A 20,487-nucleotide genomic window follows, 5' to 3' on the forward strand; every position below is an offset into this window, starting at 1 on the left:
AGGTGAAGGTAATTGTAAATTATCTATTGCATGCACCCCACGTTTTTCGTTTTAAATTTTACAAGTATTTATACTCTCCACATATTTATAAATTATTTTCTACTTTTTAACCGACTTCCCCACTACCAACAAAAGGAGGAGGTTCTCAATTTGTTTTTAGTGCGTTTAAAAACGTTTTGTTTTAAAAAAAGTTTTTTATTCATAAATTATTTTCCACTTTTTATTCTAGTGGGGTCTTTTTAAACTAGGGGGGCCTTGGCTATGGCTGAGCTCCTCCTGTTGAGTGTTGCTCCTCCTGCGCTGCCCGCTGCGGCTGCCGTTGTTTTGTATTATTGTTCTTCTTGTTCTGTTCTGTCTGGTTCAACACTGGTCTGGTTGGTCAGTTGGTTGCAGTTTGCACTTTGCACTTTGCAGTTGCGGACGTTGCGGTCTTCTTCTTGCGGCTCGCGGCGATTCGGAGGTTATGTTGCCGCTAGGCTAGTGTTGATCATTGTATTAACAACAAATATTTTTGTTAAATCATTTTTAAGTTTTAGTTCTTATCTTATAGGTGACTGGATTTTTAAAAACACACAAAAATGATTGAGACCCAAGTACTTTCAACTTATTACAAAGAATTCATCAGCGTTGCATCTGAAAATTCTAATTTTATTTTACCGGCACTTGCTGTCTTTTCCGTTGTAATGCTGTTAATAGGAAAAGTTTACTACAAAATAAGGTAAGACTGAATTCTACACTCTTTTTAATAAATCCATTTAAGGGGATTCACCATTGAAAATACTAGTGAAGAATCATAAAATTGTCAAAAAAGGTCTCTTATGATTATGGTCTGATTAGGCCTATGTCGTTTGGAACCTAAGTTACTGAACAAGAATAAGTATAGGCTAGTACCCTAAGACCTAATATCTTAACCATAAGTATGAATAAAATAACATTTTTGGCATACACGTCAATGTCCGAAATTTCACATTATTATTAGGCTACTTTCAAACGTGGTTTTCCGAAAGTTTGAATTTCAACAAATTTTCTGACAAAAACCGATAACTTAGGCCTATAGCCTATCTTGAGAACCAATTGATATAGAGAGTTCATATATTCACCACATATTAAGTTAATCTTTTACTAAATATTCAGTTAGAATTGAGGTAAATAAGTTATGTTGCTTAGCCCTCCGAGTGTTATTTGTCGAAGCTTCGACACATAACACACGTTGTGTATTGTTTTGTGTCAATGCTTCGACTCACAAACACTGTTTACGGCGAAGGCTCTATGACAAAATCGGATTGAACTGGATCGAGTTAGGTATCGTTTTATTTGTCAGATTCTAAGCTTTCTCCGGAGGTCTGTCTCTAAGCGCTTTTTTTTCTCGAGCCGATCATAATTGTAGCAGACAGCTGACGTGCGTATTTGTGAACAGCTTGGTTAACCTCGCACCGATGACTGATGTGTTTTATTACGTTTGATTAATGTGCCCGTAATATACTTCCGAACGTGAGTTTAGTCGCTCGTTAATTATAATTATTGAGTAAATTCTCGGACAACTAGAAAGCAAATGTTAACTGCAACGAAATACTCGGTTACAGCAATGCGCCGGTTTTTCTCAGAATTTACAAATGTCAATAAGTTTGTCAAGAAACAACACCGTAAAAGTTCACAATAACTTTTGCTTAATAAATGAATTAGTGCAAGTAATATTCTGATTGGAGCACAGTACCTGATAATACTACTGCACTTTTGGTCCTTGGGAGGTTGTGGCTGCTGGTACAGGGCCTCTCAGCAACGTGGTCCAGGGATCAGCGAGGAGAGTCGACTCAGTAGGGGGGAGAAGGCGCCTTCTTTGGGAACTGAAGTGACGTTCTGGGGGGGGGGGGGGCGATGACGATGGTACAGTCAAAAATGGCACAAGATGACACATATACACTTTTCTCCAAAATATCAAAATAAACTTGCACTTGTAAACCAAACCAGATTGTACGTAAAAACTAAAAGAAACCACGCTTTTTCGAAGTCTGTGCACGATCTCGAGCACGTGTTCAAGTGAAAGGTAAAATCAAATAAAATCACTGTCTAAAAAGTTTATAAAAGAACTAAAAAACAACTTTTACGAAGTATTACTGTATTTGAATGGTAAAATTATATATTTTTGCGGTAATTGCGGTTTGATAGTTTGTGACCGTGAAACACGGGAGTTGCCGGTACGACGATACAAGTGGAACTGACCAAGTGGCGTCTTTCCCTCTCCACTAACATTAAAATTGACCAATGAGAGGACAGGGATAAGAATAAGTCAGGAAAAAGTTTGCACTGTGTTCAGGTTCGTTTAAAACTTGTTAAATTATGTTTTGTGATATTGTCCAACGTTTATCATTGTTTTAGTGTTAAAAATCAAAAGTAGTGATATATGTGGTGCATTATAAGAAGATTTAAGTGATTTTGAAGGGCTGGTTGATGATCCTGAAGAAGTAGGTAGTGATATTGATGTAAATTATCAGCCAGATTCCTAGCTATGGTTAGGCTATGCATTCTTAGCTAAACGCTATGTACGGTACTGAAATCTGTTTTTTGCCCATAACTTATTTATTTGCAAATCTACTTCCTTACATTATTATATATTTGTAATCCTCTTAAATTTAGAACAAAGTGGCTATTTTCAAATATTTATAGGCCTATAATTTATACAATTTCATTGAGCGCAAACTTTTTTTTTTTTCCCAAAATATATTTTTTTTACCTAAAAAATTTTTTTGAAACAAATTTTCCTTATGTTTTATGTATAATATTGAAGCCCATGATTTTCCAAACAAAATGGTATATAGAACAGTATAATTAACATTGTTTTTAAGCTTCTCAGATCAGTTTTAATAAAACCTTGCAAATGCGCAAAAAATAGGCAGACATTAAGGCCAAAACTAGAGACACTCGGAAGGTTAAAAATATAATTTTATAAGTATATAGGCCTATGCATTATTTAAAAAAAGTCTAATGTTTACTCTACGATTTTTATAAACCACTCCCTAATGCTACCATGATAAATCTACCTAAATATTTAGATTACATAATTATTTTCAAAATTAGACCGTGAGCAGTGAAACATGGTAACTTAAAACGTGAAAAAAACAGTTTTTATTCGCTGTAGCCTGTATGTGACAACTTTTTGGCCGTTTCACATTTTTTATTTTTTGGTTCTAGCTTAGGCTTACACACTAGGAAAAATAGTTAAGACATTTTTATTGCGTAGGTATTTCAAAAAAAGTATTTTTTCAGTGGTGAATCCCCTTAAGGAAACCTAATCTCAAAATTAAATATGTAATTAATCTTTCCTTTTTTACCCACTAAGCAAGGCCTTACACTTTAGGCTTATAACTTAAGAGAATCTGGAATGTGGGCATATGTTAGGCCCCCTTAGGGTTATGTTAGGCCCACAACAATATATTTTACAGTTTTTAAACTTTGATCCTATCCGACTTTGGGTTTTGGGAGAAAGTTTTCGTTTTGGTTTACGTTGGTAAAAGTTAGGTTTTAAATTGAATTGATAGCCTACTTTTATTGTTTTATAGCCTAGGCCTAATCCAATGGAGTAAGATATAAGAGTTTCGCCCAATTTTTATTCATATCTCTGTTTACAATTTACAACTCTATTTCTTTTCAGGACAAGGTTTCCTATCAAAGTTAATTGCTGGTTTTGCAACTCATACACCAGTGTCCCCTACAACAGTGCTAACTCTTGGTATTGTCCACATTGTGATCAATATAATGGATTTTGTTCGGTAAGTTTGTTATAGGCCCATTTTAATACTATATTAAAATAACCTAAATATAGCCGATGGACAACAGTGTTTAAACTATGGTGTTTGTCAAGTTCTAAGCTAAGAAGGAAGTAGATGCTCAAGAATTAAGTACCTGCAAAATTGTGATATGCAAATCAATAATAGGCCTATGTAATACATCCCTAAACACGATAACTTGAGTGCCTAATTTTTGTCCGTTTTTGATGAAATTTGGCTATAAGATGAGGGTGGGACAAACTTAAATGAGTTTGTGAACCAGCATAATCTGACCATGGGAATGTGGTTATAAGTTATGTGGAGGTAAAATTTTTTTTCTTATTTTTGACGGCTCAAAACATGAAATTTTTCAATTTCTCTCTAAACAATTTTGAAGAGCCTAAAAAAATAATAAATAATTGTGTATATATACACACGTCTAAAGTTACACATCATGCAAATAAATAATGGTACAAAAGCAAATAAGCATAGACAGGCTGAAAAAGACATTCAAGGCTGGAATTAGATAATCATATGTGGTTATGTCATTGGTTGTAAAGCAAAAAATCATCAATCTTATACAGGGGGTTTCTGACAAGCCATTCATAAATTGCATTCTTAAAACTGTTGTAAGGGAGTTGAATTATTCTTGGCGATAGTTTGTTCCACAACTTTTTACCCATAATAATATGGCTTCTTTTCAAGTCTTGTAAAAGGAATGTCAATGTTTTTCTCTTTTCCTAGTGTCAAAGCAATGAAAATCACCCTTTAGAGCAAAGGTTTCATGCAACTTAAAACTATATAACAATACATTATAAATTTAAAGGTTTATCACAGTCAAAGCGTTAAAGTTAACAAATAATGGTTTACAATGTTCATTTTGATCTTTGTTGAATATAAGTTAATTCTAATAATCTCTTTTTGGGCAACAAGAACATCATTGATGTGGGAGCTATTTCCCAAAGAATTATCCCTTAGCTTAGAATTGACTGGACAAGTGCAAAATAAACATTTTTGAGATGATTTAGAGGCAGAAGGTTCCTTGATTTTTTTTGAATAAAAAAGTAAGCCTACTTTAGTTTTGTATATGTTGTACCTGGCAGTTCCAAGTCAGTTGGGGATCAACAATTACTCCATGAAACATCACATTTGAATTGTTTTTGCTAGCTTCCTCCCATTTGAGGTGTAGGCCGCAAGCTAAATAGCATAGACTGTGTCTTGTCTTCGTTGACAAGGAATTTATTTGCTGAAAACCATTCAGAGGTCAAACTTGGGCTACCTTCCACTGCAGCTGCAAGCTGCGTTACATCTACACCCTTACTTAGAATGGTGGTATCGTCTGCATACAAATATGCATCACAGTTGAGGCTGAAGGGTAGGTCATTGATGGCAATGAGAAACAGGAGAGGGCCCAAAACTGAGCCCTAAGGTACTCCACAGTTAGAGGATAGGACTGCCTGTCTTCGGTCAGCAAGGTATGTTCTGAAAAGGCTGAGGTCCCCACCACGCATACCATAATATTCCAGCTTTTGGAGGAGGATGTCATGGTCAACACAATCAAAGGCCTTGCTTAAGTCAATAAAAGTGGACAAGCAGCCTCTCGACTCTAAAAACAATTGAAGACTGTGCGGACCATGCCATCGATGGCCCCCTTAGTAGAGCGTCCAGCCCTGAAACCAAATTGTTGTTCGTTGAACAGAGCATGATAAAAAAAATCATTTCATACCAAGATAAGGAAACTTATTGATATTTATCTAAACACGTTATTACCCTCCCTGTAGCAGCAAACCTAGACACTAATCAAACCTAATGTCATTAAGTTAGCCTAAGATAGAGAAAATCAAATGGAAATTTGATTTGCTTAGTCTGCAGGTTTGCTGCGGCGGGGGTATTTTTTCCTTTGCCAGTGGCATTTCACAAGAGGTCAACACGAGAAAAGAAAGTTTTTGTGGATATGCCAGAAATTAAACTCATTCCTCCCTCACTGATGTCCGAGACGCTAATGAGCCATGGTTAACCACTAGAAATATGCCTATATGTTAATCGGGAATGTGAGCTATCATCATGCCAAATTTCAGCCCAATCCGACCAGTATTTTTCGCGTTCACTTGTCACAAACATACATCCAAACTTTCTCATTTATCTTCTATACTTATAAAAGGCAAAGCCCTCACTGACACACTCATCACTAATTCCCCCACTTCCCATTTACCTAGGAGGCTGAAATTTGGTACACCGATTCTTTAGGCATTAAATAGGAAAACTAAGTTGTTTTTACTTTTTATTCTGATCGGACTCCCGGACTCCGCCCCAGTGGCTCTGGATTTTCCCATGTTAACCTTATGAATTTTCATATTTAAAAGGAATTAATGAATCTTATCAGCTGTTTCAATCAAACAAGATGGTTCTGTTCTATGATGTTCAATAGCATTAAAGTTACAAGGATTACCAACAGGGTGCAGCACTATTATTTTTTTTTTAATTTATGACAACAGCTAATTTGCAACCAAAAGGTGAGTGAGCGTAGCGAACGAACTTCAACCTGAAGGCGAGTTAGCGTAGCGAACGAGCTTACCTGAAGGCAAGTGAGCGCAGCGAACGAGCTCCAACATAAAGGTGAGTGAGCGTAGCGAACGAACTTCAACCAGGACGTGATTGAGCCATGCGAACGAGCTCATCTTGAAAATTAAGAAGTTAAACGGGGCAAGGCCCGCGGGTACAGCTAGTAATATTATAGTAGGATAGAGTAACCAATGTACAGTAGTCACATTTAGTCTGGGCGTGTGGCCTCGCTAGGGCCCGGGGTGTAGGGGGGGGGGGTGTTTATTGCTCATTTCCAAAATCATCTTACCCACACGGCTTTGGGGTTGTTCAGCTGCCTTCATGGCTAGGCGTGGTGGAGGGGGTGGGTGAAATGTACACAGGACGGCTAGTAGAGACGGAACCGCGAGTCCAGACTGCTTGTGCTTACTGTATACAAGAGTAAAAAACCTAACCTTAAATACTAGATAGGAATGTAAGTTGTGTATCCCAAGTTATCTGAAAGTCTATATGTCTATCTATTAGGTGTTTAAAAAATCAAATAGCCTAAATTACAACTTTGATCCATTTAATTAGGCTACTTAAAAATTGAACACTTGTTGTTAAATTAGGTATATAGATTTCTTCTGTCTTGAAGTTCCGTATTTTAACCCCACCAATCACTAATGTTGGTAGTAGGTTCTATGGAACCCTCTGTTGGCGATTTCTGTAAACAATTGCATATTTTTTGTCTGTTTTAAATAAGGAATGCTTGACTTAAATTGAGTTTAAGTTATGATGATTTAGCTCGATAGGCCTACTCTTTTATATAATGAATAACTTGTGAGTGTTTCATGATTTTCAGGATGGTAGCTATAATAGAGTTTTGACTGAACAGTTCAACGAGAAGTTTAATTCTGGATTATGGTGCACAAAATCAACTCAGAAGATTCCTAATGTTAATAGTTTGTGTAGATTTTGCAACTTAAACCTTGAGTTAAAGGTTAGACAACTTGCACAGTTTGTCCCCATAAACCAAGCAAATTATGACGAGGAAATTACTTTGTACAGGTAATGTTTCTTTCTTGAGTTAAAATAGTTATAACATTTTAACACAGTTTTGATGTATGTATCCATAACCAGTCTTAGCCTATTCTATAAGCGCGAGGCCTAATAAATAAATCCTTCCCACTTCTGTTAGCCTATATTAATAAATTTGTTACGTTTCACCAACTAGTATGCCTAAACTAGGTTGAACTATGCTTTCACAGTATTTAGTAAAAGTTAAAACGTTAATCGTCTCATTGAAAACTTTCTCAAATGTAATAATAAAATAATGAGGTGAATATTTTATATTTGAAGGTGGATTATGACATCCCGTGGCCAATTACTGCAGACATTAGTGTGCATGGTTTGTTACCTTTGTAGGCCTATATGAAACATTTTTTCTTTATATTTCACACAAATTTTCAGTAATATTTTCCCATACTGGCTAAAATCCCCCCAAATACAAACCGTGAACATTTAACCTATGTGGTCGCAAATTTGAACTCTAATGTTGGAAAAATCCTGAGCATATACCAAACCCAACCTCACTGCAGCTGGTTATTTAAACCAACCCACTTTAGTGAGGGAAGTTTGTTTGTTGGTTGTTAACACCCAACTAAGTTTGCTTTAGCGCGGACTCATTATTTTATTACAAATTCCACCATTGCTAATCTATTATCCGTCCAGTTTATTCATGTGCCACATCAGTTTGAAGAGTATTAGTATTTTTTTTTTTAGATATATTTGAATTTTTTAAACCATTTAACAAGTAAGATTTATAACTGCACTATAATGCAAATTGTAGAAAAGCCTAAACATGTTTACAGTGACCAGTTAGAGAGGGTTTATAGGCTTTGTACCCGATGCCAGGGAGTTTTAGACAAAACTCTGATGAAGAAACAAGAACTCTATATGAGTAATCTACAGCAGCCATTCAAACCATTGGACCAGCCTCAGGTATCTTTCATCTTTCATGGTCCTGAACACAGAGTTTCAAAAGTATTGGATTATTTTGATGTTCTCATCATACAGATAGTTCTCTCATAGTTAAATTTGATGTAACCAAAATGTATTGCATTATTATGAGATTGCCAGTTCGCTCTTCGGTGCAGCTATTCTTGAATATTTGGCTTTTACTAAATGACCCTGGCTAAAGAAACAGCTAATATTAGTCTAAATACAGCAAGACGGATCGTCTCATTCTACTCTGCACTCAATGTGCATTAATAATATTCAACTAAATTACGCACCTAGGTTGTTTCTGTCTCAAAAGTAATGATAAACGTTGTTGTGTAGTAAGCTTAGTCTATAAGAAAATTTAGCTACAGTGCTCTTAAACAGAAGCCCTTAATTAAAGAGGATACAGGGGGACCCGCGCACAATTTCACATTTTAATAGGGTTCAAAACTTGTTTCGGAGCTGAAACAAATAATGCATTATCCTTTTACCTCACAGATTAAGTTTGTTTGGCAGTTAATTAGGTGAATAAAACTATGAATTTACAATAAATTAAATTTTTTATCGTAATCTATAACATGTAGAGTTTATTTACCTACTTTAACCAAGTTCAAATCATCAATCAAAGTTGTCTATTTAAAATGTATTTTCATAAACCGTTTTGTATCTAGTTTATAGTGTTACTGTGGTTAAACATTAAACTAAAGAATCAGCTGTTAATTTATAATCCACATTAAAACCCGTTAAAAGAAAGTTGGCCATTAGCACTGGATCCTTGTAAGCAAACTTTTGAAACAAATTAAATACTAAGGGGTGAATCTCTAAAGGTATTACCAATACCTTTATAATTACCAATCTTCCCTCCACTAGATTATGAGCTTTAACCCTCCGAGTGTTAAGCGTCGCAAAAGCGACGCACAACACACCCGCTGTGGTGTTATGCGTTGCTTTTGCGACTCACAAACATAGTTTACGGCGAAGGTTCTGGGGCTGACTGAATTAGATTGAACTGGATCGAGATTGGTATCGTTGTTTTCGGCAGATTCTAAGCTTTCTCCTGATGTCTGTTTCTAGACGCTTTTCATTTTAGTTCCGATCATATTGTAGCAGACAGATGACGTGCGTATTTGTAAACAACTTGGTTAACCTCACATTGGTGACTTATGTGTTTTATTACGTTTATCATTGTTTTAGTGTTAAAAATAAATAGTAGTGATATACATGGTGCATTACAAGAAGATTTAAGTGATTTCGAAGGGCTGGTTGATGATCCTGAAGAAGTAGGTAGTGATATTGATGTAAATTATCGTCCAGATTCCTAGCTATGGTTAGGCTATGCATTCTTAGCTAACGTTAAATGTACGAAATCTGTTTTTCACCCATAACTTATTTATTTGCATAACCTACTTCCTTATATTAATATATTTTTGCAATTCTCATAAAATTTAGAACAAAGTGGCGATTTTAAAATATTTTTTTAGACCTAAAATTGTAAAAATTATTGATCACAAACATAATTTTTCTTCGTTTATTTTATAATTTTTGAGAAATGTTAACCCCACGAAAATTGTTGACCTTTTTTTTTTGTAATGTTTTATATATTACATTGAAGCCCATAATTTTCAAAACAAAATTATATATAAAGCAGTATACTTTAGAGTGTTTTTAAGTTTCTAAGATACGTTTTAATAAAACCCTGCAATTGCGTAATAAATGGGCCAACATTAATACCATTACCAAAACAAAAATTAATAAGAAAATAAAACTATTATTATGGACACCTGGGGTGTACCTGGGGTGACAAAGAACCTTAAGTTGTCTCAGTAAGTGTGTCTTACTATCCAAATTGCTGACAGTTATTGTTTGTTACAGATAAATGCTAAACATCGCCATCCCCTGCACTCGGTAGCCATTGCTACTTTGGCTGTGTGTTTATTATTGTCAACGTTACCTCACAGCTGGCTGGATCAGCTGGTCAACACTTACCCAACAGCTGATTACACAAGTCAGCTGATCAAACATCTCCATACAGCTGTTCCACCTTACCTACTACCCATGCTGGGAGTAGGGGTCCAGGTTTTAGACTGTGTTTTTATGAGGGATGCTAATTCTGTGGTTAACTTGTTCCTGTGGATTATTCTTCTCATGTTGCCATACTCACCTTTGAAAATCGACCACCTTGTTTCTGTTGTGCAGGTTAGTTAGTAAATGGTTTCTATAAAAATAATAGAAAGTTTTTGTGTAATTTTTAATTGTGTAGCTATAACTTTTGTAGGGATAACATGAAATGTGCTTTTAAATAACTTAAGTTTAAACGAAGTGATGGTTCTGAAACAGTCAAAAGAACAGTAATAAATTTGTATCATTTCAGCTTCAGCCGAAACTCACTTTTTAAAACGTTTTTATTCGCTCGCTTTCTTGTCCGGTACAAATTTTGCAATCAATTTAATACTAACTTCCCAATGAGCTAGAGACTTGAAACTTGAAACATAGCTCACAAATGGATGACAATGCAATATTATATAATTTAATTTTCATATTTCCCTTGGGCTACGCCCCATGTGCTTCCAAATATTCTATGTTCCAATTTTGAAAGAATGTAAATATATCAATTAATTTAAGTCAGCTGTAAATACTTAAATTTGACAGTTAGAAGAGCAGAGGTTAAGAGGTACAGGTTCTGCTCCCGAGATATTCTAAAAATATAAAACAAGCATTTCAATTTAAAGATAAAACATCTGATAATAAGGTTTTGGTAATGTAACAGTCCATATAAAATAGATTTAACATATTTACACATTAAAGACTAAACATTTGAAAATAATTTGTAAATAAAAATACTTTTTAAAAATGGTACGTTTTTAAACGCACTAAAAAGTATAAAATCTATATATATAATTCCGTAAGTCAAATTTTTGTAAAGAAATTGTGAGTGACTGGATGGCCGTAGAAGGATGGGAGGGGTCTTATTTTAAAGGTCTTGACGTGAATTTTGAGGGAAAACTATTCATTTTTCTTATTTTTTTTAGTGATCAATACACGCATTTGGTTTACTTTTAGCCAGTCAACTATGAAATGTATAAACTATAATAAAACTGAAATATTGAAGATTAGTCGGAAAAACGTCTGCATTCTTTGTTTATATTTAAATCATATACTCAAGTTTAATTTTTTCATGCTTTTACGTTATTGTCGTGTTAAAGGAATAAACGACATAGAATAAATATTCTGTATAAATAATCAAAGAGTCGAAATTAAATCTAACTTCTGTTTTGTTTTTATTTTTAAATCATATGTTCAAGTTTATTTTAAATGATGTTGTTTTCTTTATATTTCTACACATTTTTAAGGTCAAGGTTGTGTAAATATATACAACTAAAATAACCTATAAATGTTATTGGTTCTAAAATGGTGTATTTGCATTCCTTTGTAAGTAAATTTTTTTAGTGCAGTGAATATACAACGTAGAGTAATCATATTCCATCATACTTTTATAAAATCACCAGAGATTCAAGATGTTTTGGTATGTAGGCTGCTGGATATATATTCTTTTCATTATAAGTACTGTAATTAATATGAACGCCAGGGGAATACCACAAAGGCGGGGAACTGTTCATGGGAATGACAGTGCGCGTAGGAGAGCAAGAGTAGATAATGACGAACTTAATCAAGATATGTTATAACCCCTTTTTAGGAGACCCATGGTAGACGAGAGAAATGTAAGATCCATGATGCAGGATTATTGGACCAAGAGTGCATTCAATGTAGTGCTCTTCATTTTAGAGAAGAACTAACGAATAATCATTTTATGACATGTTGCCACAACGGACTTATTAACCTAACCTTCCTCAGTCAAAAACTAATGTAGAACTTAAAAGTTTGTTTGAAGAGAGCCCACAACTGTATAAATTCATTCGACAATGCAACAGTACGATGGCTTTTGCTTATTTTTCAGCCAGTAAGAAAGATATTCCAGGAAAAGGACCATACTGTTTCAAAATTCAAGGACAGATTTATCGTTCAATCTCAGATTTGCTGCCTCAACATGATGAAGACCCCGTGTATGGCCAATTGTACATTATTGACACATCAACCAACATGTTGTCGTCAAAGGCGTCGAGAAAATAGTGACTTAAAACCTGAAATATTGTCAAAACTAGCTGAAATTCTATTAGAAAATCCATTTGCACAAATTTACAAAAGAGCTTCGGAAGAAATGGATGTACAAGGTGACAGTGAATTAGAACTTAGTTTTGTAGACAGGATAAATATGGATCGTCGTAGGTATAATAAGCCTACTGCAGATGAAATTGCAGGCGTCTTCAATTCATCTGAAGGCGAACCTCCAATGAATTTTTAAAATTCCAAACAGGGAAGCTTTTATTTATCCTCATTAACTGCAAGACCAAAGCTACCTTAGTAAACCAGTATTTATTCACAAACAATGATATGTTTGCTGCCTTTTCATGTTAAACCACTGGAGTGATTCAAATTATTTATTGAAAATGACATCAACAAAAGCAAACAAAGAAGAACAACAAACTGGTTTTTACACAAAAGATATGGTGTAGGGATGCCTATTCTGACACATAGATAATGTTATTCTGAGTTTGTTTAAATACCGGTATTGCAAAAAGTTGTTTTACATTTAAACTTTTTAGGGACTTATGTCCCTACAAGCCACTAGTAATTTATAAATATGTTGAGAGAATAAATACTAGTTAGATTTAAAAGGAAAAACGTGGGGCGCATGCAATAGATCATAATAGTTCAATAGGTCAAGTTAATTGTAAATTAGCATGCGCCCCACGTTTTTCTTTTTAAATCTTACGTTTAAAAACGTAGCATTTTTAAAAAGTATTTTTATTTATAAATTATTACAGTTAATTCTTTAAGTTAAGCCAAGTTTATATAAAAAAAATTGCACTTCATTTTCTTTACAACATCAATCTTGGATGGTTATTGGATCGTAATGGAAAATACACTGTTGAATTCATCATGAAATTCCGCACAATTTGAGTACTCACAACATGACTTTTGGACAAAATAGTGTTTTTCCGTTTTCAGCGTTATAAACAGTTGGCGGTCTTTATTAGATGTTGTATCGTAATGAAAAATACACCAATGAATTCGTCATGAAATTTCGCAAAGTTTGAGTACCAACAACAAAGATTTTTTTTTTTTTCGCGATAGCGGTGCTTTTCTGCAAAAAATATTATCATTTTTGGAATCAACGCTAAAAATGAACAGATTAAAAAAAAAATTAAAAATAGTTTAAGGTTGACTGGAGGTTGACATAATTAACTTACCATTGACTCAAAAAGCAAGTTTTGAAGACTTAATCACCTGTCATAGCAGGGAAATTGTGATGTGATATAAAGTAAAATATTATCATGGCACTAGAGATATTTAGTGAAATTCATAACTAGAAAAACTTCAACTACTGGAGCCAACCCCTCCAAGACGGACCCAAAGTCAATAAAGACTCTACTACAAACTTTTCTAAGTGTAGTTAGTAACAGATCCAAGCAATTTGGCATTGATTGCTAGAGTTCATGTTTTGATGCTACCGTGTTGTCCTAAACTAATATTCCAACAACTCTTGTATGAGGTTTTGGTTTTATTACATTTTGGGTTCGTCTACTGTAGATATTATGTCACCAACGATAACGTTAAATTTTTATTTCAGACACTAGCCAGCATAGTTTTCTTGATCACATCGCTCATTGAAAGCAGACCTGAAGCTACTCCCAAAAAACCAGCTCAGTTTCAAAAACTTAATGAAAAGGTTGACAAGCCAAAGTAAGTGTATATTGTATAGTTTGATTATAAGTGCTATACTAATAAATGCTAGATACTTGTCGTTTCACACGAAAGTGTTTTTAGTGAAAAAGTAGAAATAAAAGTTGATATTTAGCTTGATTTGGTAACATATGAGTTTATCCGTTAAAGGTAAAATGAAAAATGTGGGACTACATAGTGATTCTCAGTTTTTGTTTGGGAGTGAGAAAGGAAATAAAAAAGATTACTTTGATCTGAATCTTTGAAGCCTAAGCTGAGATTTTGGATTGTTTATAGAAATATCAGACCTGTTTTATCTAGGCCTATTGCTATGATCTCATTAACTTCTTGACACTACAGTCAAGAGTCATGCTAATTTTATTTTTTTATTTATTTCCAAAAAATACTAATTTACAAATTCATACAATTTAGATACAAAAGCCATTAATTGCTTGACTTCAGCAATTATTATACATTATGTTATTTCACAGTGCTGTTCCAAACTATCTGGGACCAAACCCTGTGTAGATTAGCCGGAAATTCTTTGATAATGTCTACGGTGAAATAGTCTTGACCACGGTTTACGGCTGTTAGCTGAGATTGCGAAAGATGTTTGTGTTATTGCCGCTATCACTAGAGATAATGAAAATATTTCAGTGTATGCAGAAGATAATTACAATGTTGCCAAATTCACAACATTTTAATGTTTCTAAAGCTCGAATCAATTAATGATAATATTTGTTTATTTGATGCAAATTCAGCTTCTCTATTGTCATGGAGACATAAAAGGACGCCAACTTTCACTATTATATTTTACTACCTACTTTGACTTTTGTAGTATGATTGCCTGATTCTTCAGCCTCTCGCGGAAACATCTTAAATTTTGCTGACATTAAAGCCACCGTTCTTGGATATATTGCTGGTTATGTCAACTTTCAATCGCTAGAATCTTCACTCAGAACATTGATATCGCTAACTACCCTAATAATGTATCAGCTTTGGCAAAGTTCTTGCTCCTTCAAAGTTCTAGATGACATTGCGAGTTTTCTCAAAATTTGCAGTGGATGACATTTGTGGTGACATCCCTAGCTTGTACGTCATTTGCGGTGACATAGTTAGCTTCATACGAATGTTTAAAAAATAATAAAATAATAAATTTACGAACTTTAGTTTGGAAAAGTCAGATTTTCAGGATAGCGGGGTTCAAAGTAGCAGAACTCCGACTGTACAAGGATCGAGTAGATATCTTTGTCATTGAAGTGTTATTTTTTAAATTGAGGATATCAACAGAGTAAAACCAGTTAGTTGATCAATTGAGTTATCAATCAAACCATATTTCCAATCATATTTGCTTCCAGGAGTATGTGTGTAATGATTCGTTCTCAAAACTTACTGTTAATTATTTTATCATCATTGCATAATGTACATTTTTAACAGAATACAATTTAAAATAGAACATCATAAACATTTTGTATTTGTGATGACTTTTTAAAAGATAATTCATTCCGTAAATCACTTTACTATGTATTGTTAATTTTCCAATCAATGTACACCATTTTAACTTATATTTTCAGGAATCCTAAACTAAGTGAACCACTCCCCACGAAGGTTCCATCTGCTGTTTCACAGCCTACTTCTCGTGTTGAACCGTTGCCCACCAAAGAGTCCACACCGGAGGATCTTGGCTTTGGAAAATTGAACGTCAGTCCTCGTCGAGTTACTAGAAGCCAGTCGAAACCTTTTCAGATGAAGAACTACACTGCCAAACAGAATGAGATGTTTAGACCGAAACCTGTCAATTTGACACCTCCGAAACTACAGTTGGACAAATCTTTTGAATTCCAAATTCCGGTGACTCGATGCTCCAGTCAGAGCTCAGGGTTTGTCTCTTTGTCTCACCAGAAAGACTTTGATGACGAACAGGCTTCTATTAATGAAAACTTAGAGAGTGTGTCTCAATGTGGAGCTGGTGCAATGTCAATGTATCGCTCACAGTTCCATTCCCCCGTTCCTTACCAGTTCAGTCCATTTTCACAGTTCCCTCCCTATGCGGTTATGCACTTCACACCTCCACCTTTTGACAAAGTCTATTCTTACGCCAACATGCCGTTTTACGAGCCCTCATTGAATTTATCATCATCGACATTGACATCGCAAAGATCAATACAACCTAGTTGGTTTCAGGCGGGGATTAATTCCCTTTTTCCCTTATTATGCGTGTTTTTAATCACGAGTCACATAGTTATTTTATGGAAAGTGTTTGGAGAAGAGTATTTTAAAGTTACGTGAATCTAGTAGTTAGTGACGTTTGAGAATGTACATGTACAATTACCATTAGTTTTGAAAATGTAATTTGTAAAACATGTTATTGGACTATTGTCCAGTTGTGTAACAAAAAATTGTTAAGTGTTAGTATTACCTTTGACTATTAATACAAGAACACTTACAACTATTGTATATAGTCTAAGGAAAACTTTGTAATTTAGTGACTTTTCACTGCCCTTTACTGTATTTGTGAAGAAATTATAATATTTTTATAAAATGTAAGGACACAGACAGTTAAGTTAGCAATGTATTTTGTTAAGTTTTATTATTGTTTAATTTATGATTTTGATTTGGTGACATTTGTTTGAATGTTTTATTTTTTTCTTAGGTAAAATATTTAAGAAAGTTGTATAAAAAACTTTAAACATAAATGTTGTATCATAGAATCTCATTGAATGGGGTATAAATAATAATAATTTGTATAGATTTTAAACAAGTAAGTTGTTAAGAATAACAGTGTTTTTTTTTATGTCTTATATTTTCTGTATGTACATCTCTTTACTAATATACACAATATTTATTGTAAAAAATGACATTCTTTTGGTGTAAATGTAAATAAACTTCTTTCACTTGCTGTTGCACGATTATTTTTCAAGTGGTTTTGCTCTCTCTCTCTCTCGCGCTTGTGACAACTGACAACAAAATCCATCCAAACGTAAATTTACTAAGCGAATTTCCATTTGCCTAATTGGATTTACACTAAAATTTCTCCTTAAATATATCACATTTATGGATACGCGTCTAATTGGCACCGCGTCAGATTGGCACCGCGACAGATTGGCACCGCTCCTAGAGTTGCCAATCAGTCGTAACAGTACACGACAGATTGGAACCTGGAGAAAAGGGTGGTTCCAATCTGTCGTGGTGCCAAGCTGACGGCTGCCGCAGAGGTGCCAATCAGTCGTAACAGTACACGACAGATTGGAACCTCGAGAAATGAGTGGTGCCAATCTGTCGTGGTGACAAGCTGACGGCGGCCGCAGAGGTGCCAATCAGTCGTAACAGTATACGACAGATTGGCACCGCTGCCCTCAATAGGCCCACCTTTTCGTTTTACTTACTAGTCTGACGTTTGAAAACAGAAATGTGTCAATACTTGATGCATGTCATTAATGCATACACATTGATAATAACATTAACTTTAACAGCACAAACCGCTTCGTAAATGGTCCATCTAATCAAAGTTACAGTTCCTCAAGGCTATAATATTATGCCATTAAACTCAAGTTTATAATTCGGAAAACGTCTGATACCTACTAAAGTATTTGGCACAATTGAAAGAAACCTTGCAGTCATTTTTCGGAAGGGGGTGTGCGTTAACCTGGTTAAAAAAGGTTTTTTCTCTCAGAAGTTACACCTTGTCAAAGATATGACAATTTATCATTCAGTTAACTAATATTATTTCAATGAAATGATATTTTTATGCATTATAGAGTGATAAATTATGATATATTTGAGATGCTGTAATTTATTTCTTAATTTACCTTTTTGTAAACAAGATGCGGTTGCACGCAAGTAGGCTTGCCCTATAAAATAATTACCGGTACTTCCTTCTTGGACCAAACCTCTAAAATCAGGTAATAATGTATAACTAGAATACGTCAATCCTACTAATATTATAAATGAGAAAGTTTAGATGTATGGATGTATGGATGTATGTTTGTGACAAGTGAACGCGAAAAATACTGGTCGGATTGGGCTGAAATTTGGCATGATGATAGCTCACATTCCCGATTAACATATAGGCATATTCTTATTTCAAAAATCCTTTCGGGCTCCGCCCCAGTGGCTCTGGAGTTTCCCATGTTAACCTTATGAGAAATGGAATTATTGAATCTTAACAGCTGTTTCAACTAAACAAGTTGGTTCTGTTCTATGATGTTCAACAGCATTAAAGTTACAAGGATTACCAACAGGGTGCAGCACTATTATTTCTTTTACATTTTTGACAACCGCTAATTTGCAACCAAAAGGTGAGTGAGCGTAGCGAATGAACTTTAACCTGGAGGCGAGTTAGCGTAGCGAACGAGCTAACCTTAAGGCAAGTGAGCGCAGCGAACGAGCTCCAACCTAAAGGTGAGTGAGCGTAGCGAACAAACTTTAACCAGGACGTGATTGAGCCATGCGAACGAGATAATATTGAAAATTAAGAAGTTAATCGGGGCAAAGCCCGCGGGTTACAGCTAGTTATATATATATAATTGAGGTATGGTTACACTGAATATGCAAATCTTCTGAAATGGGGTTATTAAGGCGTGAAATTTACGTGGATTAAAATATATAAAGCTATGGAAATTGAAAGTGGTCGCAATGATGGATTTTCTGCCTCATCCCAAGTAGCACACATCGTTGGCCCAACGTTGGGAAATGGTCGGCACGGTTGGGAAATGGTTGGCAGAAATTTTAAACGATTTGCCAACGTTGGCCCAACGGAAACTGGTATTCGTTGGCCCTACAAAGGAAAGAATCGTTGGGCATTCGTTGGGTTTAAGTATAAAACATTCTAAAACGAGTTTTAACAAATTGATTTATTTAAAAGTACATAAATGTTATGGCAGCAGAATATAAGACAAATATTGTAAAAATTTGGATCAATAATGAATGTAGTCAGATGATGTTGTGATACTAGATACAGTGGGGAACACCTGCTTGACATATAATAATTATTATAATTAATTTTTTTTTTTAATATTCTTTAACTTATTTAAGCAAGTTTTTAATAGTTATAGAGAAAAGATTAATTAATTATATAACAATCAATAATAACAGTAGCCTACTAATCTAATGGTAATTAAATAATCTATATTCAAATACTAGTATCCTCTCCAACTACCAGCAAAACAATTCAACTACTTGAGGCCTAAACAGATTAACAGAATCATATTATACTGTAGCATCAAAAATATTTAAAGTATTAATTGTGACCATTGCACCTGTCGGCTACTCTTTCACCACTTGAAAACACTCTCAATCAACAAGCACAGTTAGCTCAGAGGTAAGCCGTGAGGCTCACATGTCCATGGTACCGGGTTCGAGACCCGTCCCGGCCAAGAAAAATTTAATTTGTTTTATTTTCAAAATAAGTTTTTATTAACTATTTAATCAATTTACTCAACTCATAATTATGCTTTGCATACAAAATCTTTATTATTTTGTGTTTTTTTATGTTTTTTAAACACTTTCTTAGTATGCATCTAGATATAGGCTACATGCCATGATGTCGTGTTAGTTAAGCAGTTTGTAACTCGAGACCGGCTGGATTTTTTTAATGATTTATGATTTGTTGGATTCGTCTTTAACCCGAACACATGTATCTTCAGTTCAGTATTTAAATCTAGGGCTAAGCCCCACATATGTATGTTATGCGTATGAAGAAAAATATGATGGATTTTGACCATATGCATACATTAATTTAAATATTTTCGAAACAGCTGATTAAACATTTGACAGGTAATGTAATTGAAAGTCATTTTCAGCTGTTTTATGTTGTCTGTGATTGTTTTGAAAAGGCTTATAAAGGTGGCCGGTTGATTTGGTTTTTTTTACTTTTATGGGGTACAAAGTTCGCCGGGTCATCTAGTTTGTAATGTACAGTTCGCTCAAAGTTTCTGTAAACATAAGAAACAATAAAATACGTTTTATATTAATTGTTTTTCGTGTTAACATTAACAATTCGCATGTGTTTTCCTAGTAGGCCTACGCTTTATTTAGGGAATCTTGATCAACAGTAACAACAAAAACTACTCGAAATCAAAATACTACTGAGCAAGGCTTGGTCCTAACTAACAGTAGGCCTACTTTACAAATATTAGGATTGAGAAACAGGTGGTGTGGTGTAGTTAACTGAACTGTCATTAATAACAAACGACCCCTAAATGTCTCAAGGGTCACAGCACTGACGCTAGTTTTTATTTATGGCCTTGTCCTATTTCAAAAAAGGATCATCTTATAAAAGGTGCTTGAAAAAATATTCGAAACCCTCCCAGCGTGGAGTTTTCCGGCTTCCTCAAATTCTCTGTACGTCCGCTCGTTTGTCAATGTCAACGTTGATGTTGAAGACCAAATTGACAGTTGGAAATGCCACATAACTTGC

The 20,487-nt window shown here is 34.6% G+C and overlaps 1 protein-coding gene across 1 annotated transcript; it reads left to right on the top strand.

Moving 5' to 3' along the window:
• The first annotated feature begins 460 nt into the window (after window positions 1–460).
• LOC129004626 (transmembrane protein 201-like) lies at window positions 461–16,895 on the top strand. Its single transcript, XM_054433173.1, has 7 exons — window positions 461–718; window positions 3,650–3,767; window positions 7,150–7,355; window positions 8,159–8,288; window positions 10,161–10,484; window positions 13,978–14,090; window positions 15,644–16,895. The coding sequence occupies exons 1-7, from the start codon at window positions 579–581 to the stop codon at window positions 16,356–16,358; spliced, it is 1,746 nt and encodes a 581-aa protein (XP_054289148.1). The 5' UTR covers window positions 461–578; the 3' UTR covers window positions 16,359–16,895.
• Window positions 16,896–20,487: the final 3,592 nt, after the last annotated feature.

This window comes from Macrosteles quadrilineatus, unplaced genomic scaffold, assembly GCF_028750875.1.
Source record: "Macrosteles quadrilineatus isolate MER2022 unplaced genomic scaffold, UCM_ALF_1.0 Scaffold_10__1_contigs__length_6754688, whole genome shotgun sequence".
Classification (NCBI taxonomy): domain Eukaryota; kingdom Metazoa; phylum Arthropoda; class Insecta; order Hemiptera; family Cicadellidae; genus Macrosteles; species Macrosteles quadrilineatus.

Coding starts and splice junctions, on each gene's coding strand:
- LOC129004626 (XM_054433173.1), top strand. CDS start 579: ATGATTGAGACCCAAGTACTTTCAACTTATTACAAAGAATTCATCAGC. Junction 8,289..10,160: donor AACCATTGGACCAGCCTCAG/GTATCTTTCATC, acceptor TGTTTGTTACAG/ATAAATGCTAAACATCGCCA. Junction 14,091..15,643: donor GAAAAGGTTGACAAGCCAAA/GTAAGTGTATAT, acceptor TTATATTTTCAG/GAATCCTAAACTAAGTGAAC.